The sequence below is a fragment of the Bubalus bubalis genome, chromosome 3, assembly GCF_019923935.1.
Source record: "Bubalus bubalis isolate 160015118507 breed Murrah chromosome 3, NDDB_SH_1, whole genome shotgun sequence".
Classification (NCBI taxonomy): domain Eukaryota; kingdom Metazoa; phylum Chordata; class Mammalia; order Artiodactyla; family Bovidae; genus Bubalus; species Bubalus bubalis.
This window is the reverse complement of record NC_059159.1, coordinates 146970835-146995337: the sequence shown is the minus strand read 5'-3', so window position 1 is coordinate 146995337 and position 24503 is coordinate 146970835. Positions and strand designations below refer to the sequence as shown.

The 24503-nt window shown below is 39.0% G+C and overlaps 1 protein-coding gene across 10 annotated transcripts in view; it reads right to left on the bottom strand.

Annotated features, from left to right (window-relative positions):
• Window positions 1–1171: 1171 nt before the first annotated feature.
• Window positions 1172–24503, bottom strand: part of PTPDC1 (protein tyrosine phosphatase domain containing 1) — a 73522-nt gene continuing 50190 nt past the window's right edge. For 7 of the 10 annotated variants that reach the window (XM_044940303.2, XM_044940306.2, XM_044940307.2 and 4 more), the window contains 8 exons: window positions 17341–17512; window positions 15212–15292; window positions 14865–14983; window positions 13571–13708; window positions 10610–11865; window positions 7627–7812; window positions 5396–5506; window positions 1172–3094 (listed from right to left, as the gene is read on the bottom strand). In XM_044940303.2, coding sequence (XP_044796238.2) covers window positions 2978–3094; window positions 5396–5506; window positions 7627–7812; window positions 10610–11865; window positions 13571–13708; window positions 14865–14983; window positions 15212–15292; window positions 17341–17512 — 2180 coding nt within the window. In that variant the 3' untranslated portion in view covers window positions 1172–2977. Of the gene's footprint in view, window positions 3095–5395; window positions 5507–7626; window positions 7813–10609; window positions 11866–13570; window positions 13709–14864; window positions 14984–15211; window positions 15293–17340; window positions 17513–17997; window positions 18780–24503 lie in introns of those variants that run through there. The other 3 variants (XM_044940311.2, XM_006067967.4, XM_044940304.2) reach the window with 3 other exon arrangements.

The window sequence follows — 24503 nt, the reverse complement described above, 5'->3', positions numbered from 1 at the left end:
TTACTGAAAATGTATCAATGCTTAATAATTTTGAACAACAAAGATCCTATGAGTAAGCTGTCACTTTTAAACAATTCCTCAAATTATCCTCAAATTATTTGGGGGCCTTCAGATATCAAGAACTTGGGGCACACACTCTGTCTACAATATACTATCTCTGGAAACGTTTTCGGACCTCTAGAGAACAGCCAGAAATAGCACCCAAGCATATATAAGCAACGGTCCTCCATTTAAGAGAGAAATACAGAAACTTCCTCTCTATTGAAGTATGATATATGTTTAATTTTCATGGAATCCAGAGTGATGAAAGCACATACTCTTTCTTTCTCAGATAGAACTGGGAAGTTGGTTGAAGCTATGAGAAAGTAGATCAGCATAGTGTTTCTGAGTTATACAAACAGATGAGGCAACTTTAAAATAGCAGCACTTCATCTCAAAGAGCATCAGCAAGTTCACTGAAACAGGAAAAAGAACTCGAAGTGGCAAGAAGTCATGCACTTTCTATATATGTATGTATGTTTGCGTGTGTGTATCACACACATATATATAATAGCAATAGAGTGAGCTCAGTCTTTTTCAGAGGACAAAAATTGTAGGATATTTCCACTGAAGTTACAGAATGCAGTGCTCTCTAATGCCATCATGGAATCTAGTGCTGAAAGAGTCTCAAGAGGGAGAACATACTTCAAAGTCAGTCAGAGGGGAATCCTTTCATCAGCCAAGTATGAAAAGTACTTCACTCCTGGCCTGGTAAGAGAAGTAATCAAGAAAATGCATGTGCTCAGCCGTGGTAGTTAAGTTCTGAATGTGTGCAGTTTTGGCTCTTTCCACTCTGCTGAGCTTAATTTTTGTAGGCCTGTAACTTCTTCTAGTAGGTAGACTTCTATCCTCTGGGCTACAGAGAACTCTTCACCAGTTCAAATACTGGAAGGCAGGAATCCTGCTGACCTTGAGATTTTCCTCCCATATTTCTCTTAGAATCCTCCTATCTGCCTGTCTCCATCCCTTGGTCATTCTGAACCAACAGAGTCGGGGCTGACTAGAGCCTGGCCAGCTGACTACTCAGTCTGCAACTCAGACTGCTCACTAGGAAATCCTAATCACAAAGCCAAATCTTTAACATCAGGATCTCAAGAGCACTAAGCTAAAGAAGTACAAGACAAAGATCATGTGCTTTTTTCCCCCACTTTTATTCAAATAAATACAAAACCTGTATACAACTTGATTAATCACACCATCTCTCTTTCTCAGACTGGTGCACTTAGATTTTAGACAGGCACTGCTGTGGTCACAGCATGGCTGTTCAGGATTTATTCTCTAATCTGAAATGATCATTTCAGATGCACAGGCCAAGAGTCACTTGTCAAATGAGCCATGGTGGCACCTGTCCATTTGAGATCGACAAACATGAGGATAAATATCTTTTTAGGTATAAAATATATATCTTTATAATGTACCTTTGGATAAATGTAATTGTTTTCTCCCTGTCTTTCCTAGATCAGGCACTTGAAAATGAGAAATTTCAGGAATGGGCAAACCAGTTCACTAAAATTCACTTGATTTGATTTCCTAAAAATTCAAACAGTATGGCATTTGCCACTAGAGTTAGTAAGACCAATAATGACAGACATTTTTGATGTGCTAGAGTTGATTCAGAAATGTACAAGTTGGAGAAATTTCATTTCTTGTAAATTAGTTACTCTCTCTGAAATTCTGTCTTTAAGATTAAGTAGTAGCTTTAGTTTGAAACTGGTTTAATATCACTTTTATTGGGAAAAAAAGAGAGGCTTGGCCTCTTGTGCCCCACATATTCACTTAAATATTATTTAATGGCTTTGATTACTGATAGTTTGGTTTATAAGGAACTAAATAATTTAGGCAATTACTTCCTCTTATCTAAAACCTGTAGGGTGAATGCAACCTACAATGAGTCAAATTCAATTTAAACATCTAAATTCTCACAGAAAAGCAACCAAAGATAAAGCCCTGAGGCAACTGGGTCTATGAAACAGTCGACTTAGGACGTGTGGGCTGGGGCTCATGCTATCACAACATCAGCATGAACAGAACTGCCTCTGGGGAGTGGCTGTGGCTGTGGCGCCCGCCCCTGTAGGACTGTTCTGCTGGAGTCCTGCAGCTTCCTGCACTGCTTGTCACCGATCCTACTTTCTCTGTAAAGATGCTGCTCAGCTCAGCAACAGCCCAGGAGAGTGGGAATAAGGCTTGATGTGTTAAGAACTGTTCCTTCCGCCTGTGACAGCAGAGGTCAGTGAGGTTGTCAGGAAGCCTGACAAAGAGCAAGCCTATTTCCCACAGTAAAAAGTCCCAAACACTGTACTGTCAATCCTTTAACGTAAAACTAAAACACTCACAAAAATAATACATTTGAGACTCTTTGCCACATTTGTAAAAAGAAAAAACAAAAAAATCAAAAAATGTAAAAAAATCCTTTAAAATGGTGTAACAATAGCCTTCTTATAACAAATATCTTACAGTTTAAGACACTTGGTGACTTCCTTAAGGTCATGTATCAGGGCATACACAGTAAAGTTTTACTATTAAAATTATTTGGTAAACAGATAATTCCATCAATAAAGAGAAGAGCTCCAACAATAAAATAATTGTTTTGGAAAGAAGAGTTACAACTTTTTCCAAAATGTCAAAAAAGAACAAGGATGTAAACACCACATTCTTAAAATGTTAATACAACAATATTAACTCAGTTAAATAAATACATAAATAAAAGAAGTGGCACTGACTTTATGGCAATTTTTTAACATAAAAATGTAACTGAAGGATATTTTAAAATAAATAATTGCTCCAAACAGGAACAAGCATTTCTGAGCACAAACCGAGAGCATCTGAAATAAAGTGCTATGAAACGAAGCAGTTCCACACTTCAATTTGTTCAGCTATGAGCAGAAATGCCACCCAGATCTTCAAGTCTGAAATAGTCATGAAGGGAAAGTCAGCGTCACTAAATGCCAGGCTCAGGGTTATCTTTTGTCATTTTTCTTTTTTCTTCCAGTGTGTGCTTAAATATTTTCTTCAGGGTGTTGTAGACTATTGGTCCATTTTCAGAATCAAAATTAACCTAGTGAAAAAGAAAATTTATATTCAGTATACTATAACAAGAATTCAGGATACTATAACCAGTCTTTATTCTGGGAGAAAAGAAAGGGGGTGGAGAAAAACAAAGACTTACAAACAAAATTACATACAATTTTATAAGGACACACAATACAGTTCACATATTAGTTTAAATTAAAGTAGTATATTAGAACTGCCAATTATGTCAATACTAAACTTACGAATGAAAACTAAAACAATTAAATCTAGTGCCTGGATAGCTACTGTACTCCTGAAGCAAGCCAACAGTGAGTGTGATGGGGGTTTTGAATCCAGAGACTAATCATGGCTGGCCTAAGGGAAAAGTCTCCTTATTAAAACAGTGCACACCAGGTTAAGTGTTGCACTGAGGTGACCTGAATAGGAAGCCTAGCTCTCTGTAAGCAATTGTAGCCTCGGGTCATATCTAACCTTTCTGTAAAATGGAGATCACAACATCCATCTCCTTAGGATTTCCGTGAGTACAAAATAGGAAAATCTATCACGGGCGTGACACATGTAAAAACCTCTCTGTAAAAGTTAATTTCCTTTCCCATTGGTGGGAAGGCACCATGTACACATACTGGGATTGCTTATCCAAGCTCACTGTATTGCAGGGTTGCAATGACATTAGGACAGAGACCCAGGGCAATCACCACACCTCCACCCTACTCCCACTGCCAAATGTACAACCCCTTAGGAAAAGATCAGGACTCCTTGACCAGTGATCCCTTCCCTTCTGGAGGGAGACAGGAAGGCTGTTCCCTCCAGGGGGGCTGGGAAGGGTCTCACACAACTTTGGACACTGGCAGAAGACATGACAGTGTTGAGTCAAACAACTTTATGACTCAAGGCAGCACACGCTCCATAATCACATGGGCTCCCTTGCCTTCCAAGCCCCCTGGGGATGATGCAGGGGGACACAAGTGGAGGCCACACAAGCAAGGAGTCTGCCTCACTGCTGAGGAACTCCCCAGTGTCTGATGAGGGAGCTGTGCCAAGGCTGCTAAGCTGTGGCCTGAAGGAAATCTCATCTATTACACTGGAAGCAGATGCTACACAGATTTCCTTCACGAGCTAGTCTGGAATAAAAGCCATCAGGGCCTCTATTCCTAAGACTGTACTCAAGGGGAAAGACCCAAGAACAGTCTTCTAACATTTTTATAGACAGATTTGGAACAACCAATATATTTAACTTTTCATTAGTATTGCTGTAAAAGGTCAATAGAAGTTGTAAAGAATTTCTACTGCTTTCAGGGAGACCAGTATTAAGGACTTATTTTTAATTAAATTCAGAAATTTAACTTTATCTTAATCATTGTTTTGTCTATCCTATCTGAAAAACTTAATAATATTAGTAATGGCCTGAACTGCATACTTTTGTTACACACCAAACCACAACCCTCCCCACAGAGCAGGTAATCTCTGGGTCTATGAAAACATAAACACAGTTGTAAAAGATCACATAATTTGGTTTTGATGTGCTAACTCTGGAAATAGTCACAAAGAGACTGACTGAGAGGATGCAAAGTGGTTAGTGCTGTAAAGCTCTAGATGAAGAAAAAAGCTCTGGATGAGGAACAAAGAAATCTGTAAGAAGGACATCACTTTGGAAAGAGTGGATGGGGAAAGAGATTGGTAAATGAATACAAATAACAATTGCTATTAATATAAATGTTTGCCAAAGATGCTGTCATCAAAAAACAGGGTTCTTTGTTTAATGATATTTTGGTATCACATACAAGAAACACAAAACAAATTAGCTGAGAGGAACCTTTTCTCTTGGCACAAAATCTGGCATCTTTCTTCAGTCAGGAAAGACTGCTGCAGGACAAAAGGATGTGCATGTAAAGGAAACTTTGCTTAGGATCTGCCAACCAGACACGGTACTGAACTGCCAAAGCTGCATGTTAAATTCTCAATAGGCAGTTTCTTGTTCAGACCCAAAGTAGAACTGGCTCAAGAAGAAAAGATTCTCTCCTAGGGTTAGAATTCTACTAGGCACATGATTTAAAAATATTTCCTCAACACTTAATTGTTTCTCTCTACATAAAAGTTGTTTCAAAGTTTTCCTTCAAAAAACCCAGGTTCAGCCTTTTCTTATATCATTGTTAGGAAACTGGTATTTTTTAGCCAAAAGTCTGTAACTTTCATGAAATGTCAAACACATTTCCACTAAAGGGAAACATGGCCAAAAGTTTTATTTTAGAGAAGAATGACAACCTCTGGATTCTGATTTACTAAGATTATGCTGTGGTCTGAAGTGGGAAGGAGGAGTGCAACCTACCTTAGTGAAAGCTTTAATGGCGCGGGCAAGAACAGCTTCCTCCACGTCTGCAGGAATCGTCTGCAGGCTCGCTATGCAATGCAACACGCAAAGAATAGTTTGTTGCTGGCCCTGTTTTGCAGAAATCGAAATCAAACAAGTTGTCTGAAAAATGCCTCAAGAAATAAACTCAAAACAACTGCTGAGCCAAGAACTGGTTTGCAATCAAGTATTCACTACCTCAAATACTAAACTATCTACCAGGGGCTCTACCAATGTTTACTGTTACATGTTACTCTGAACAGCTTTCAGGAGATAATATCAAAGCTGGTTATTTATTACACAAAATATACTTGAATCTGAAGATAAGTGCAATTTTTAATCAAAGGCCTTCCATGCAGTTTACTGAAGATGATTCATTCTTGCTGTTTCTAGACACAGTCACTCAGTGTCTGGCACCTCAAGCAGTATGTGTACTAGACAGCTTAGTACTCAGCACCCAGTGCCTTCATCATGTCTTGCCAGTGGCAGACAATACTGAATGGGGAAGGACAGAAGAAGAAAGACCACTACAGCCCTCCAGGAACATGCTAAAGCATAAGGGGAAAGGTCCCTGAAGAATGTGTCCCCAGCTTAACTCCTAAGGGTTGTTTCCTTTGGAGAAGCAAAGGAGAAACCCTATCACTGGAGCAATTTGCATCCAACACACCCTGTCCACTGAGTCACTAATTTTACTTCTGAAAATCTACTCCAAGGACATAATCTGAAATGCAGAAAAACATGCAATCACAAATTATCATTAAGATCTGTATCAAAACTCTAAATAATGTAAACACCCTGCATGTGAGGACTGGAGTGAATAATGTGGAAATAGCACAATGAGACAGAAAAGTACAGGACTTTGGTGCCAGAGTTTGTATCTTGCTCTGACACAGGCTGCATGCTGTGGGCAGACTGCTTCACATTCCCTCTTCTGAAAAGTCGGGCCTCTACCTCTCTGAGCAATGGAGATGAACAAAGGTGAAAACAGAAATTATGACCTAGCAAGGGCCTGGCCCACTGCCACCCAATCAGTGAAAGTTAACTGCCTTCCTTATCCCTGCTCTGGATCCATCTGTCATTCAAATGCTCATGGGCATCGCACAACTGTGCACAAATGCCGGTGTGTATCTCTGTGTGTCTATATTAAGCAGTAGTTAGTAGCAGAAGATTTGGAAGCAATGAAATGTTTATACCACAGCATAGCAGATTACTCAAGGCTGATTATGAGGTAACATTGTTTCCTAAAACAAAACAAATCCTATTTATAGATGAAAATTTACTATCTCTACACCGTTAAAAATATTAAATTGTATAAAAGAATCTACAATGAAAAGTCTCTCTTGCTTTCTAGATCTACTGACTCCTATTACTATTCTCTAAAGGCAACCATTATTATCAGTTCCTTATTTTTCCTTCTATATTTTATATATACAAAATTATACACATAAATGTATATGTGACACACCCTTTTTAAAGACATACAAATGATTGTATATTCCAACCCACTTCAGTTAGTCACATTATATGCTCATAGTAAATAAGTAGAAACAAACACCTGAAAATGAGAAAGTGATTAGTTATAGCATATCTCATGTTAGAGCATTATCTACCCATTTAAGTTTACATTTATGAAAAACACATGGAAAAACATCCATATTATAATTTTGAGCAAAAATGAAGTATAACATTTTATGTGAAATAATTTTTACCAAGTTAACGTATGTGTTGATAAGACTGAAAGAAAAAAACTTGAAAATGTTTCAATGAAAATGTTTAAAGTAGCTCTCCTGACTCATTTGATGTTGGGAAAGATTGAAGGCAGGAGGAGAAGGGGACGACAGAGGATGAGATGGCTGGATGGCATCACCGACTCAATGGACATGAGTTTGGGTGAACTCCGGGAGTTGGTAATGGACAGGGAGGCCTGGCATGCTCCAGTTCATGGGGTCACAAAGAGTCTGACACGACTGAGCGACTGAAATGAACTGAACTGAACCTGGGGTTATGGGTATTTTCCCGTTTTACTTTAGTATCTTCTGAATGTTTATATTGGGGATGCATTTCTTCCCTTACCTTGGAAAATTTTAAATTAGACCTCAATATGGAATTCTGTGTGAGTCCTCTTTTTTTTTTTAATGGTTATTTTTAGTGTGTAAAACTTGTACTGAGGGCCTCAGTTAACTTCATCAACTGTTCAACAGCTATTTTACCTTTTCTAATAAGAACAGTGCTTCCGAGGCAACTGCACATCTGTCAACCAACATGTCCATGTCCTCTTTGGTTATCACAGGCTCCTTTAGCTGCTCCACCCAAGACCACATCAAACTGCACAGGATGAAAGGATCCTTTTCGCCACATATTCTTTCCCAAGCTCCGTCTCGGGAATTTAGTTCTTTCTAAAAAGGGAAGGAGAAAGAAAAAGAAAGAGAAAGGAGAGTGGACAGGACAAGAGAGGAGGGAAAGGTACAGAGAGAGAGAGACAAAGCGAGGGAGAGGAGGGCAGGGAGGCATGCTGTGATATCTGATGAGCCCTAGGCTCTCCAGGAGAGTGAAGCCTCAGGCTCTGAGGTGGGGACTGGAACCCCTCCCAGTGGTCCCACTTTCACTCAGTACCCTGGGCTAAGACATTTGATTTCTCTAAGCCTCAGTTTCCCTTTGTGAAATTCATCCCCACCCCACTGGTGGGCTGAATAAACTGAGAGGGCTGTTAAAGCTCCTGATACTGAGAAGGCTTAGTTAACCCGAGTTCTCCATTTCATTCAGAAACTACAGAAACAATTCAAGAAGGAAACTTTCTTTTCAGGCTCCTTAGAACAAAACAAGTATTTACTGCAAGGAAGTTGAATGGTAAATGAAAAAGTATAAAAGTGCCAAAAAGTTAATAAATGTGGTATATATAACCTATTTCTTTCAAATTCCTTTTTATAATCCCATGTAAAATTTAACAAGTCCTGCATTCTGAATCTGATAGGGTAAAACAACTAGGAAGTTTTGCCAATACTTCAAATGCCTGGAGATAATTTAAGGAGATTTTAAAACTTTACCTCACAGAGAGTAGGGGGGAAAGTAAGGTAACTATTTTTAATTTTGAGAGGGTTCAGATTTATGTTTTAATAAATAAAATACATGTTTGCAATAGTAATAAGCAGAATAATTACCACCATTCATTCATTCACCCAATCTAATATTCATAGAAAACTTGTAGTATGACAGGAATGATGACACAAGACTTTTCTCTGCTTCTTATAGCAACCCAGCATGGAGGTCCCCTTTACTGATGAATGTACTGGGGGGCTCATGAAAGAAGAAGTAACTTTCCCAGGAGCCCAAACTAAGAGAGCACATTCCCGACCCAGATCTGCTCTACCCCAGTCTCTGATGTTTTTCTCATGCTATCAAGGTCCTCCAGCACTGGTTTCTCTTTATTTTCTCATAAATAAGCCCAAACTTTTAGTTACGCATAGTCCTTCATATCTTGTAGATCATGTACATAGCAGAGTAGCTTTTATTCAATTTTATGTTATTGCAGAAACGACATGACTCACAGACCCTCTTAGTAAAATGACCATTACATCATTGCTGTTTTCTGAAAATTTCCAATGGGGCTAGGAAAAACATCAGGGATGATGTAAAGTATTAAACACATGAACTATCCTGGCTCTGCTACATTCAGACCACGTGACCTCAAGCACATCCCTTGACCTCTGTGAGTTTTCCCACCTGTGATACTTACTTCGTAAGTACTGAAAGATTAACAAAGAATTTGTAAATAGTATCATCTGTCTCACAGGATTACTGTGAAAATCACATGAAACAATGTGAAAGGGCCTTAGGGGTGCAGAGAATTCAACTGATTTTCTTTATTACGGAAAGACCCACAATAAAATCCAGAAAGGAAAAAAGGCAAACCTATCCAAAGGATAGAGTTGTATCTACATCTAGAAAATGCTTTTGTATATATTATGTGTTCAAACAGTTTGGTCATGTGGGGCAGACCCACGATGGGGTGGTGAGCTGTCGAGCCTGAAACTGGAGGTCCTGCCGCTAGCTACTGTAGCTCAGTTATGTGGAGGAGACCTGCCCTCTGAGTGGAATGCTTGTTCAGCTTGGAGTACAAAATAAAGAAAATATTTCATGTTGGAAGACAGCAATACATTTAACTACTGATTAAGCAAAACACTACAATTCTGATGAAAAAATCGTGCGTGAAAGTGCTCTCCTCCTGTCAAACAGTTGTGAGTGAAGGCAGGCTCCATGCCTCCTCTTCTTGCCTCTGCATCTGGAAGGCCTGACCTCCTGGGAAGTGTACACACCTTGCTTGATTAGTGGTAGGAGATGGAAAAGCAGCTACAAATAATTCATGGTACATTATGGGCTAACAAGCCAATATCACTGAGCCAGGCCTCCCCAGGTCAGCCCCACATTTGGGCAGTTTACCATAACTAGGTTTATAAGGCCTGTCTTCTCTCTAATCAGCTGCTCATTCTAGGCAGAGAGCATGATTTAAGACTGCTCGCTCATGAAAGTACAACACAAAACAATGTTAAAGTTTAAAATGTCATATTCTAATTTAAGTAAAAGCCAAGAAATAGAACTCAGGGACTCAATCTCAGATAAAACCAGTGGACAAAGGGGCTCTGTGGCCACTCCCATTTGCTTTCTGGAATCCAACACCTGCCTTGTTTGGGTGGGCTGGGGAGGGATTGCTGAGCAGTCAGCATTCATCACTCATCCTTCTGTCCTTACTTGATACTTGGGTTAATGAGCTTTGGGAAAGAATTGTCTCTATTTCATTTTATCTCTCAGCTCGGGGTTCTCAGGTTATAGATGCTTCAGGTCAGTTCCTACAGTTGTCTATCCATCTGGCCATCAGTCCCACAGGCCCAGCAAGGAAGAAGGAAACTATGGTCATCAATCACTACCACTGCCATGTTCAGTCAAGCACCCTGACGAGTGCTAAGCAGTAAGTGCTTTCTTTCACAGAGACTGAAATGAACCTATACAAGAGACCTGTGTCTGTTATTTCAATGACAGCAATTTGGTATTACAGTTGAGTAACTTGACGTTCAAAGGTTATGTATTATACCAACATGTCTTCAAATTCCTGAAAACAAATGAACTTGGGAAAGTGTATTACTTTTGCTCTGACAAAAATATTTCCTACTCATAAATAATTGAATGAAATTCAAATACCTGCCACATTTCTACCTTCTTTTTCACTTCCTCCTTTTCTGCAATCTCATTTAAATTTGCCAGGGCTTTGGCTGCCAGTATTCTCCTTGCTTCAACACTCAACTCAGACTGTAAAGGCATATGTGCAGCAACTTCAGACAGGTATTTGCTGTTCTGAGTTTCATTCCCCAAGAACTGTGCTTTGGGACTGGACCCATAGTCCACAGGGCGGCGGCAAGTCTCACCATCCTCTGCAACAGAGCTTGGGCCACAACCACCATGACTTTCACACTCACAGTGGTATACTTTCTGTTGAGAACAGTTTGGTCCCTTAGGAATATTTGCAAAGTTTGGTGCGACTGGTTCCCCAGGGTTGTATGAATCTGAAATTCCTGAAGAGAAGGTTCTACTTCGCTGTACTTCCTTTGGAATGCTCGTCCTATGGAAAATTGATGACCCATCATCTTTGAGTCCCTCTGGGACTCCAAATTTAGTGTGATTCCAGAAAGAAAATGTATTGCGGACCAGCGTTTCCTTATTTAAATCTAGCTGTGGAGACTGTGGGGAGTAACAATGGCTTATGTGCTTCTGCTGCCTGGGATTATGGCAAAGCAAGGCTTGGGCAGGCACCGTCCACGGAGTCCTCCCTTGCTCCAGAAGCGACTCGGCCCTTTTTAAATCTGAGTCACTGTAGCTGAGCTGCCTTTTCAGATGAGCCAGGGGCTGAAGACACTCGACATTCCGCCTCTTCCAAAGAGGGTCCAACTCCTGCTCACTGGAAAGAACCGCATCCTGATTCTCAAAATCCATCACTACTGCATTGGGGGTGAAAGAGTCTGATGCATCACTGTCATGTCTCAGTAACTCCTTATCCAGCTGCCTTGTGATCATCTCAGAAACAGTTTTTTCGATTTCAGCTGAGAGGCCAGGTATGTCTGCCACTTCTTCTGTCACCACTGGCCTGTTCTCAGCTAAGTCCAGCAGCAATTTGCAAACAAGGTGGATAATTTTTGGTATGTGTTTCAGAAGTCGTGCCTCATATCCATGAAGCAGATGCCGCTGACGAATGAGATACTGTGCTAAGGTAACAGCATGTGCCTTGGGGTCACAGCAAGAGAATATATTGCGAAGAGGAATCAGAAACTGAGTAAATTCCCTTACACAGAGTAGCTGTCCTCGAGTTTGTATGGAATTAGGTCGCTTTGCCCGAACAAATATAATTGCTTGGTCAGCAGTCATTCTTGTTGCAAAAACTAAGTAACATGCTATTAAAACACCTAAACAGTGAAGAAATGAAGATTGGTATGAGAAAAATTTATATTTTTATTTATACTCTTTGATGATTTTAAAATTTGAATATGTATTAGGAAACCATATGTATAGAGGAACATTTTAAGAACAATGATAACTTTTAAACTTTTGGTACAGGGGTTCACCTATTTACTTGTCTCTATGGTAACCCTCCCCTTGACTTAGAACCCTTGGTCACCTCTGTACCCCAGGGCAAGCACAAGCACTGTCACAGTGAACCTGAGTAGGTGTGGAGTAAGGGAGGACGGCTGTGTGGAGGGCAATGACTGAATGAACTGATGACCTGGTTCATTTACCCTCATTATGCCTAACTCCAACATGGAAGGAAGCCAATACTACTTTCTACTCTGAACGTTCTTAAAAATTTCTATTCAATCACTCCATACATTCTGCTTAGAACTTCCCACCCCTTTCAGCTTTGACATCAATTGGTGGCACATTCCAGACCTGCTTTTTCCCACTTGGGTATTTTTATCTTTGGTGACTATTCATTTTCACAATCTATTTTCTCTCTTGAAGTTTCTTCTTTAAGACTAAACTAATGCCTAAACTAATATATATTTTCCTCCAGACCACAGATACTTTTCTATAAGTACTTAATATTAAAGAAGACCACATTAACAGTGTAAAAACTATGTACTATCATTAACACTAAACTGAAATGAATAATAAAAAGATGATAAATTAATTTAAATACAATAGTTAATTAACATCAAAAGGCAAATCAAAAGATATCTGTGTGATTCACAAAGTTTCTGAATCGCATTACATGTGAAAATCAGAACCTCTGAAAAATGCCTGTTTTCCTAGTATGAGGTAAGGTCCAACATATCTTTCTCACTAGGATAAGGCAGTTCTTTAGGGTAAGCATGATATATCTGCAGAACTATCACATGGAATCCCTAGAACAATAAGATCTTGGCTCAACCATGAGAGCTGACAATCTGGAGCAGAACTATGTCCCCATCTGAAGACGCTCCCCAGTAAGTGGGAAGGCCAGTGGTAAGTGCATGGGTACATCGTAAACAGAGTCAAACTCTGGTGTCTGGTTGGATTAGATGACCAAGGAAGATTCCATCCTTTTTGTGCCCTAGTTTCAGCATTGCACTGATATTCTGCTGCGTTTTAAAGTAAAATCATTGATTTTTATACAGAATTTAGGCACAGTTAAGACTCTATAAACAAAATCCTTATAGCTGGCTTTAAATCATGGTCCTGTCACTTACTAGATACAGCAAATTAACCTCCTTCAAAACTTACAGTGTTGCTAACAACTTAAAAAGATTATTGGATGAAACAATGCTTGCTATTTCCATTATTATTTTGGTTTAGGAAGATAAAATTTTAAAAAGACTTATGTATTAAAAACAAAAGTATTGACTTTTTTCCTTGAAAGAAGAAAATCAGAAAGGTCATTCAGCTAGCTATGGAAACCCACCGATTTCTCAATATGATGCAGTTTTAACTCTAAATCATTCAAAAAATACTCTCATGGATATATGGTCACTGAAACTATCTATTTAAGATATTTCAAGTATCTTTTATTGACTTGTTCCATTTGACTCCAAACCTTTGATAGGAATATGAAAACTATCCTTAAGAACTAGGAAATATTTTTCCTTATATGTTTAAATACACAGAAAGGCAATAAAACCACCCACTAGAATTTACCTGTTCGACCAAGCCCTGCATGACAATGGATAGCTACTTTTCCTTCTTGTAAGGCAAATGTCATCACCTTCACCATATCTAAGATGGTGGTAAGGGACGCTACACCATAATCCTTCCATCCAAAGTTGTAGAAATAAACTGGACAATGAGAAAGAACAAGAAGAAATCAACATGTAGGAGAAATACTTGCAAAGACATTTGAAAAAACTGAGTGAAGTCATGAAAAGTATACAGCTGTAAAACATGCAGATCTCACTAGATGTGTAGACCTAAAATAACAGGCTTTTCCCATTTCCAGTAAATTTACTGTTAGCATTTCTTAAAAAGCATATTCTGTGTTATTTAACTCATTTCCTGCTGAAACTCAGAAATAATTAATGAAAAGCAAGATTATAAATTAAAGTTGATAACCTATGCCAAAATTACTCTACCAAGGAGGGAAAGCATGCAACCTTGTTTAAGCACTGAAACCTGTCTGACTGACTGATAAATGACATGAGGTGGTACATATAGATTTTTCTAACTAGTGGGATAAAAAGCTAGCATGAACTTCAAGTTGTAGAAGTGGCACAGGTTGATCCTTTCCAGCTTGGTGTCAATAACACATGTTCAGTGGATTCTATGCTAAAGCTCCTGTGACTCAGAGCTTCGGGACTTGTCACATACAGAATCCCCGCATCCTACCCACAGGTTAGAGCTATGCGGTAGGTAAAAACACAACTAAGTCCTGGGTTCTAATCCTGTTGCTATGTTTAAGTTGTGTAATCCTGGGCAAGTCAGAACTTCCTCAGTCTGTGTGACCTCATATGTGAAGCACAAAACTATATATATATATATATATAGTTAAACGTTCATTTATTTATTTGGCTGTGCTGGGTCTTGGTTGCAGCATGTGGGATCTACTTCCCTGACCAGGGATGGAACCCAGGCCCCCTGCATTGGGAGCACAGTCTTAGCCACTGGACCAACAACTATATTACATGAATGCTTTAAGGATTAAATGAGATGACAGGTCTGACATACTGTTTATGTTAATTATGCAGGTATTATTTCTACAAGGTCTCCTCTCAAGATCTCTCTCACAGGAAAAAAGAAATTCTGTACTTTTTTTACTTTCAACACCAATACTAAATAAGATATTTAAAGACAAAGTTATCTCATCTTCACTTTTCAGAAGCCTTACTACTATGCATGAACTTTGTTTCCATCACCTTTTTAACCTAAGAACTGAGCAGACAAAAGTCTCTGAGTTCTGTCCTTGGTAATGTATGGAAAGGAGGTTGGAAGGACTTACTGCCAGCCTCCATGAAAGCTTCAGGAAGGTATGTGAAGCCACTTTCTTGTTCCAGAGGGTTCCCACAGCTGGCATGCTCACCAGGACGCTGCAGGTTAATGATACTTTTTATGCCGTGGCTTAAAGGAAAAAGAAAAAAATTAGTCATATTGGGGAGGCAGTGTTAATAAAAAATAACCATTTTTGGTATTAATGAACATTAACTACTCTTAAAACTTTATCTTACTTGAAATAAGTTCCTCACATTTCTGTTGGTAAAATGAAAGCACTTTTCTATTTTCAGTCAAAAGCAGTGGAAAAGAAGACATAAGCTGGCTTATTACAGTGTGTTAACATGCAACATTTACCTTCGGAACTGCTCAATGATACAGAACTTCTCCAGGACCTCAGTGGATGGGCGTGCCATGGCCAGGATATTATCAGTGACCCTACAGATGGGAGGAGGGACTGATGAAATGCACAGAACTGAGAAAGCAAGATTTCAAGCCCTTACTTTTTCTATGATTTCAACAATACTGTAAGATAAGAATCTCCTTATACAAATCTGGCTTCAATTCTGTATTATGATTAGGGCTCTAAGAAACCCTCACTTCTTAAACCCCTGGAAACAATTCCAGAACATAATGTATTTATGGGCTCCAGCAAAGTATCTTCAAGGACTTTGATGAGATTCTAGCGGACATGACAGAATAATGGAGAAACCTCAACTGGCAGCAAAATAACATCCTGGATTATTTATCCAGAGGTTACTGACTAAATGAGGAGGGCCAGCTGGGAGGTATTTTTAGTTACATACTTATCTGTACCTCAATTATCTAATGTGTTGAGTGAGGGTAATAATGCCTGCCTCATAGGGTTGGTGTGAGAATTCAATATGATGTGAGTATAAAGTCTTTTAGCATAAATCCTGGCATGTGTTTATGAATAAATGCTGAGTTATTATAATTTAGAAAAAAAATATCACTTTGGAGTCACTCAGGTCTGGTTTCAAATGCTGGCTTTTCTATTTTCCAGCTGTGCAGCAAATTACTTAGTCTCTCTGGACTTCAATTCCTTATCAATAACATGACACTAACAATGCCTACTTAAAAGGGTTTTATGAGCATAATAATTTGAAAATGTCTAGCACTGTGACTGGCCTGTAACCAAATGGATGTTTACCGAGTGTACAAATGGATAGAGGCCCAGTAAATGGCTGTCATTCTCACTAGGGCTCTAACTTCCCTCTGTTCTGATCAGATTTCCCGCCAGTGGTCTGGTGAAAGATACCTAAGACAGACTGTCACAAGTTGTGGGTTACAAGAACCTGAGAGGAGTAACAGAGACATCAGATGAGCAGGTCAGGATTCAGAAAGATACCATCTCTCGTGCCTGGGGCAATATCTAAAAACAGGGAACCACGAAGGTTTGGGATCCCCCAAATTTAATAGCACTTAGTGTAAGATTAGGAGAGATGTAATGTGAAAGCAGCAGAAGTGAAAACAAGATAGTTTAGTCAACAATAAACCAGAAATATTAATGTGACCTTAAGCTGCATTATTATAAATTTATATGTCTGACCACATCTCAGGAGTAGTGTTTGCTTTTTTCATGACACTCTAAAAAAGGTAGTGATGAAGGTAGTGACAGTGGATCCCAGACTATAACACTACACATGTACCCAACACATCCAATATGAAAAAGTACAGGGCTGGAGGTTAGTAAACTGGCTGACAAATACCTAATTTGTAAATGGATTCTTACTTTATAAAATGATTCACCAGCAGAGTTCTTTAAATAGTGAATTCCTCTTAGTGCATTCCAAATATGGTTTTAAATATCAGAATTTTTCAGAGGTATCACTATATCAAAAAAGGTATACTTGACAATTTGCTAGTAATAATAAAAATAGCATGATTCAATAATGAATGAATTACACTTACATACCATAAACAATGAAAGCATTTTACATCATTTACTAAACTGACAACTTATACCACCCTCTACTGAGGCAGACTGGAAGTGTATGTATTTGTATGAAAATGTATCCTTTTATACAGAATACAGTAACAAAATTAAAATGAGGCTAAAGTTCACCTGCATGAAAGTGAAAAACTACCTATATACCTCATAATTTCTCAAATTTATAGCTGAATATTTTAATTGTTTCTAGAAATCTCTGAAATTTAAAATCTATCTAGTTACCAATTCTTTAAGATACTTTACCTACAACATTCTACTTCATTAAAAAAAATAATCCTATAGGGTTGGTTTTATTATTTCCATTTTACAGATGAAGAAACTGTGGTTCAGAGTGCCTGTGAGTAGGCCAGATTGTCAAGAGGGGAAGCCAGGGATGGAAGGTGAGGTCCTCTGACTTAAAAATCCCACATTTCTTCTTCTACTGGCTACTGCCTCTGGCCATCACCTATACCTCCATTTCCTTTTCCTACTTAGCAGTAGGTGGGAGCTATCAAAGACTGACAGAATCACTTACCAGGACGAGTATATCCCTTTAACAGCTTGTTCCTGTTCACTCCAGCGGGCTGCATTTTCATACTTGCAAGCTTTGCCACCACATGCCATAGAACAGGCCACGTGTCCAGGAATAACATGCCGCAAACGCTCTCCAACTTTTGTATATTTTGGCGTTGGACGTCCTGAATTTCCTAGAACATATGAAGAAGGGAAGATTTAAAATCCTACTCTCCAAATGGAACAGGAACAAGGGAAAGAGCTTCCAATTTCTCTCAGGATTGCATATGACAAGTTGGTGCTAAATCCCCTTCATTTTGTCAGGAATAAAACTGTTTCCCTTTCATATAAGTGCACTATCCTTTACTTCAGAAAAGGCCTTTGCACACAAGAATCTCCATATGGGGTACTGGTAATGAAAAGGAAGAAACTGTTACAGCAGATCTTCTACAAAGAAATGAGTTTTACACAAGAACTACATTTTTAATGAAAAAAACATAAAACATTCAAGCATTTTTATCTATTACATGTCTACTGAATCTCTTAGCATAACAGACAATAAAAAGTATAATGTAGAATTCTCAAAATTTTAACAGGTATAAACACAGCATAGCTTCTTCACAATCATTATATTTAAACTCAAAGGTGTGTCAATCTTTAAGAAGAAAAGGAGCTTTACTTTTTCTCTCGGGGCAAGTTGGGTTTCTCTCAGCACAGCTGACAGAGGACATGGCCACCATCACCTGGAGAGAGGACGAGGACAGCACCTTGGCAGCAGAGCTGCGCCGCCCCTGCTGCAGCCGCAGGATAGGGTCGGAGGCAGAGTGGCGACGACCCTCAAAAAAGGAGCTGAGGAATGGCACAGCGGAGAGCCTCCGGGGTGGATCCTGCATGGTGCTGGGTTTCCAGGAGTGAAGAGCTGGAGGCGAGATGTCAGCGCCAGCCTGCTCCATGATGAAGTTACACTGAGATGAGAGCATCACTCTGCGTGATCTAACTGCTGTTCAGGATAGGCTGACTTGTTTCCATAGTGACAAACAAAGAAAGTACTGATTCCCACTCAGATCTGTACAAGCAAAATCCCTTATGAATGGATTGTGTTTTGAACAGATTGTTCAAATATAGGGAAGAATAACATGTATTTTAAATAGATTATACCTAAAATGTGACTTTGCTACTGTTTCTCAAATACCTTCAAAAAGATCTGACTGCTCAGAGAATTCTATCTAAAATATTGTAATGAATTTAGAAAAATGTCTTTATGATGCAAACACACACATTATTAAAATACCTAAATTTTGTTCTTCCTTTCATATCTATTCTCTGAACATTTTGAAAAATATTCTCTTTCTACTCCTCTCCGGAAAAGGGCAGATAAAAAGTTAATTGTAATAAAGTGGGACATATTAGATATCTCTAACATTATTAAAACATATTTTTTCAAAACCAAAAATCCCTCTATTTTTTGTTTAGTTGCTATATCATATCTGACTCTTTCACAATCTCATGGACTATAGCCTGCCAGGCTCCTCTGTCCATGGGATTTCCCAGGCAAGGAGACTGGAGTGCACTGCCATTTCCTTCTCCAGGGAATCTTCCTGACCCAGGGACTGAACTCACATCTCCTGCACTGAAGGTAGACTCTTTATCAGTGGGCCACCTTGGAAGACAAAACCCTCTATTATTTTATAGAACAACTTAAGAAATGCTTGGATAGAAGAAATAAAGACATCTTGAGGGCTGGTATACTAACCAAAAGACATTTATTTTCATATTTCTATTTTCAGAATGTGAAAATCCAATTCTTGGTTATTGGATAGTTACAGCAGTCATAACTACAGCCCTCAAAAACTCAAAAGACATGCTTTTGTGTCTTTTGTTGCTGACTAAGGGGAAAAGAGAAGCTTCAATAATGTCTTGGCAGAGACATAGGAAGAAAATCCACTAAGTATCACATTTTTTAAAGGAACTGGATGAGGGGGAGGTTGCAACTTGAGGATAAAGGATATAAAGAACACAGAAACTGTAACAACCACCCATTGTCCGCCTCCTCTCTTGTTAATGTCAAACTGCAACACCCTCACCCCACCCCGTTGTCTTTTTCTCTCTCTGTTTCTCCAAATGGTATTTTGGCCATGTGCAGATGGAAACAAACTATTATCACAGATAGGGCTCTTTGCTTTGTTATGTTCTATTTTAATAATTAATAATGCTTTAAAACTTGTTCTTTTTAAAACACACCCCCATTTCTCCAAATGGATATGTTTTGTCAAATAAGATACAGCAGCTCAATTTGGTGTCTAAATTCAAGTGTAGCACCCTGCCCCTATCATTTTGTAAACAGCAATGAAAAATAATTTCTTCTAATGTAGTCTATTCAGAAGGCACAGCTTCCACAGTTTGAAAGGAAAGTACAGAGGGTGTGGTGAGGAAGGCATGTTGGAACCTGATGTCAAGAAGTCCTAAATGCTCAAAATAAGGAGTCTGAGTCTGTTATTGGGGAACAGGAGTCTGACTCCAGTTTCTCAGGGGGAAAGACTGCGAAGACAGGGATTGAAGTCAAGGACTGAGGGCCTGCTGGGACAGTGAGTGACAGTAAGTGTGGGAGCAAGATAGTATAGGCATGGACACTGCACTGCATGCCAAGACTTCAAGTCTAAGCGAGCAGCAGCAAGACACTTAAGTCAGTAAATATGGAGTCCATAAGGAGAAGGTGCCAGAGAAAACCCAGCAGGCAATCTCCATCTGAGATGAAATGCATGTGAGGCAGCAACTAGGAGGCCTCAACCAGTGAGCAGGAAATGCCTGATCTGTGCAGCTCTAAGGACATGAGAGTCCAAGTGACTCTGCTCTCAACAGTTCTGAAAATGAGAATGAAATTGATGAGGATAGGACTTGTCTGGACCAAGCCAAGGAAGGGAAGATTTTTGTATCATCTCAGGAATAATTGCTGTGAAATCTTAAGAACTGGGCTGGCCTCAAATAAATATGCAACCACTTAGTGGACTCAGTTACCAGACAGGGACACTGAGTTTGGGCTTTCAGTAAAGTGGAGTTGAAGGCAAACAGGAATCCAAAAGGTGACTGCAGCCCTCCCTCTCAGCATATTCTTGCCTTGCTCACTCACCTGGGGCACTCAGGGGTGCTAGGATACACTGGCACTCTCTGGTGGTGAACTGGAGTGCTCCCTACCTGTGGGCACGACAGACAGGGCAGAGGCCTCCACTTCCCCAAGACATGTCAGAACTGTCAACCTCACTATTGCATGCTCCAAACTATTCCTTGAAAAAATGCCCAATTCATAGCCAAATCCACCTTTAAAAATCAGTTATTTATGCCAAATGACATTACAATAGGGAAGAGTACCTTTCATTCCACCCCTAAACTCATCTTCCTTTCAGTATTTGTCCACAGACACATGGATTTTCTACATATTTGTAGTCATAATTGCAAATAATTTCCCCTGCTTTTTCTAAGGAGCATAGCCAACACCTTCCCATTTTGCTTTAGTCTTCTCATTTTCATTTAGTGGATGCACAAGAATTTGATGCATTATAATTTACCCAGTCATTTTTCAGTTATTGAATATTTAGGCTATTATCAATTACATTGTTTAAAAATAAGGTATTATATATTTTCAGGATTAAAATTTTTTATTTCTATTTTTTCCTTCATTAAACTAGAGATGATATGACTGGTATGCAAGGCTCATATTTTTATTTACTTGAGTCTTTACATGTTTGAACAACTAACTTTATAGAAGCAGAAAGGAGTCATATTTTTTAGCAAATCACAGGTTTTTCCTGAGGTCAGAGAGGAACACAGCATTAAAATAAAAGATCAAGAGATGCTGTCTCTGATAAGCTATTTTGCCAACCTCTGTGACCTCAGAAATCCATACCTCCACATAACCATGTTTTCGTTCACAGAATGTTGCCAAAAAACAATCATGCCATGACTTTAAAGGGATTATCTTTTAATTCATGGAATAAAAGATATTAGAACTTGTACCAAATTAGTACAAGTTGGTCTCTCTTTTGTGTATTATTTTAAAAAAGTTATTTTATTCATTTTGTGGATCAATTTAGTTACTAATACTCACATTTTTTGTTTCACACCTCTGTAAGACTTTGTATTACATCCAAAAACCAATTAAAAATTTTAAATTGGGATGAATCATATAGATTGCTAATGATGAATTGTTCAGATTAACATTTTAATATTTAAATTATCAATAGGAAAAAATGAAGCCTTTTCTTTAAATCAAAGGAGCAACAAGACTACTTAATTTCTAATATTTTTCATGTTTTATATAAAATGGAAGTGTTTTAGAGCAAGAGCAATTTTATGAAAGGCCATATTTTCAATAGACACCTAAAAGCTAAAGAAACTTTTTTCTGACAGCCACAGAGATAGGCTGTTGTTGTTCTTGTTCAGCTGCTCAGTCATGTCCGACTCTTTCCAATCCCACAGACTGCAGCACGCCAAGCTTCTACGTCCTTCACCATCTCCTAGAGCTTGCTCAAACACATGTCCATAGAGTCTCATGTCCATTTAGTCATGTGTCTATGTAGTCTTAGTCCTAAGTCAATAAAGGAGTCATTTCCAGGTACTAGACTAGAACGCTGACTTTTCAGCTTCTTTTTTTCCACTTTTTGTGACAGGAGGCTCATTTCTCACAAGGCAATTAACTATTCAACTGTTCGACAGCTCAAGATGTTTTCTACTGTTGAGTCATAATCCATTCTCTGTAAACACTGGTCCTGGTTCCTCCCTTTGAAAATGAAAGTCGCTCAGTTGTGTCCGACTCTTCGCAACCTCACCGACTATACAGTCCATGGAATTCTCCAGGCCAGAATACTGGAGTGGGTAGCCCATTCCTTCTCTAGGGGATCTTCCCGATCCAGGAATTGAACCAGTGTCTCCTGCATTGCAGGTGGATTCTTTACCAACTGAGCTATCAGGCAAGTTAAAAATGAAAAATAAAGCATCTCTCTGACTTGCAAGGTTTTCAAATATCTGAAGACAGAACTTCTCCAAGACTCCCCCAATTGCAGTCAAATCTTAATTTTTACAAACATTAATAGTCATTGTTTCCAGATCCTTCACTATAATTCACTTTCTTCAGAGAGCCCCCTAGCCCCTGCCTTCCCTTTACAGATAAACTTCTAAAAAGAAAATTTGACTTCATTTGCTATTTTCATTTGTGACCTGTTTCATTCTTGCTAAGGTCTCTGATGGTCCTTTTTATAGTTTTTGTCTTATTTTTACTGCTTAGCACACATCCAACAGAGTTGAACAATTTAATTTTAAAAATATTTGGAAAGGATTTTACTTTTTGATGCAATCTCAAACTTATAGAAAAGTTTTAAGTATAATACAAAGAATTTTTTTATTGAACCATTTGAGAATAAGCTTCAGATATGCTGCTCTATTATTCTAAATAAGTTAGTGTACATTTCCCATAAAAAATTCTCCAAAATTCCCCCAAATCAGAAAATTATAATTGATATATTATTAGTTGCCCACTATGCCAAAGCCTTTGACTGTGTGGATCACAATAAACTGTGGAAAATTCTGAAAGAGATGGGAATACCAGACCACTTGATCTGCCTCTAGAGAAATTTGTATGCAGGTCAGGAAGCAACAGTTAGAACTGGACATGAACAACAGACTTGTTCCAAATAGGAAAAGGAGTTCTTCAAGGCTGTATATTGTCACCCTGCTTATTTAACTTATATGCAGAGTACATAATGAGAAATGCTGGACTTGAAGAAACACAAGCTGGAATCAAGATTGCTGGGAGAAATATCAATAACCTCAGATATGCAGATGACACCACCCTTATGGCAGAAAGTGAAGAGGAACTAAAAAGCCTCTTGATGAAAGTGAAAGTGGACAGTGAAAAAGTTGGCTTAAAGTTCAACATTCAGAAAACGAAGATCATGGCATCTGGTCCCATCACTTCATGGGAAATAGATGGGGAAACAGTGGAAACAGTGTCAGACTTTATTTTTTTGGGCTCCAAAATCACTGCAGATGGTGACTGCAGCCATGCAATTAAAAGACGCTTACTCCTTGGAAGGAAAGTTATGACCAACCTAGACAGCATATTAAAAAGCAGAGACATTACTTTGCCAACAAAGGTTCGTCTAGTCAAGGCTATGGTTTTTCCTGTGGTCATTAATGGATGTGAGAGTTGGACTGTGAAGAAGGCTGAGCACCGAAGAATTGATGCTTTTGAACTGTGGTGTTGGAGAAGACTCTTGAGAGTCCCTTGGACTGCAAGGAGATCCAACCAGTCCATTCTGAAGGAGATCAGTCCTGGGATTTCTTTGGAAGGAATGATGCTAAAGCTGAAACTCCAGTACTTTGGCCACCTCATGCGAAGAGTTGACTCATTGGAAAAGACTCTGATGCTGGGAGGGATTGGGGGCAAGAGGAGAAGGGGACAACAGAGGATGAGATGGCTGGATGGCGTCACTGACTCGATGGACGTGAGTCTAAGTGAACTCCGGGAGTTGGTGATGGACAGGGTGGCCTGGGGTGCTGCGATTCATGGGCTCGCAAAGAGTCGGACACGACTGAGCAACTGATCTGATCTGATCTGATTCCTCAGACCTCACACAAATTCCACTGATTATCTCAATGTTCCTTATGGTAAAATCATACTATACAATGTTCAGAATCACACACTTTGTTTTAGTTGTCTTCTCATTTATTTCACTTTAGAACAAGTTCCTCAGTCCTTCCTTGATATTGAAGAGTACAGACCAGTTATTTTGTAGAACATTTCCTCAATTTGGGTGTGTCTGCTTCCTCATAATTAGATCTAATAAGTTCTGGTGTTTATGGTGAAACATGATATTTAGAACCAAGTCCCGATGCTAGATGTGGTCACTACTGTTAAAGAGTTGCTGCCTGCAGGCATTCTCAGTGGATAGAACTAAAGAATGCATACAATATATACACACATACACACACACATACACCACACATTTACATCCATATTTATATATGCATGTATTTCTGTTGAAAACTGAGAGTTCATGCTGATGTTAGCAATTCTAATCCAACAACACAGGACTCCTCCTAACAGCCCCTCTTTGATAAATACACAGGGGCTTCCCAGGTGGTGCTAGTGGTAAAGAACCTGCCTGCCAATGTGAGAGATGTAAGAGACAC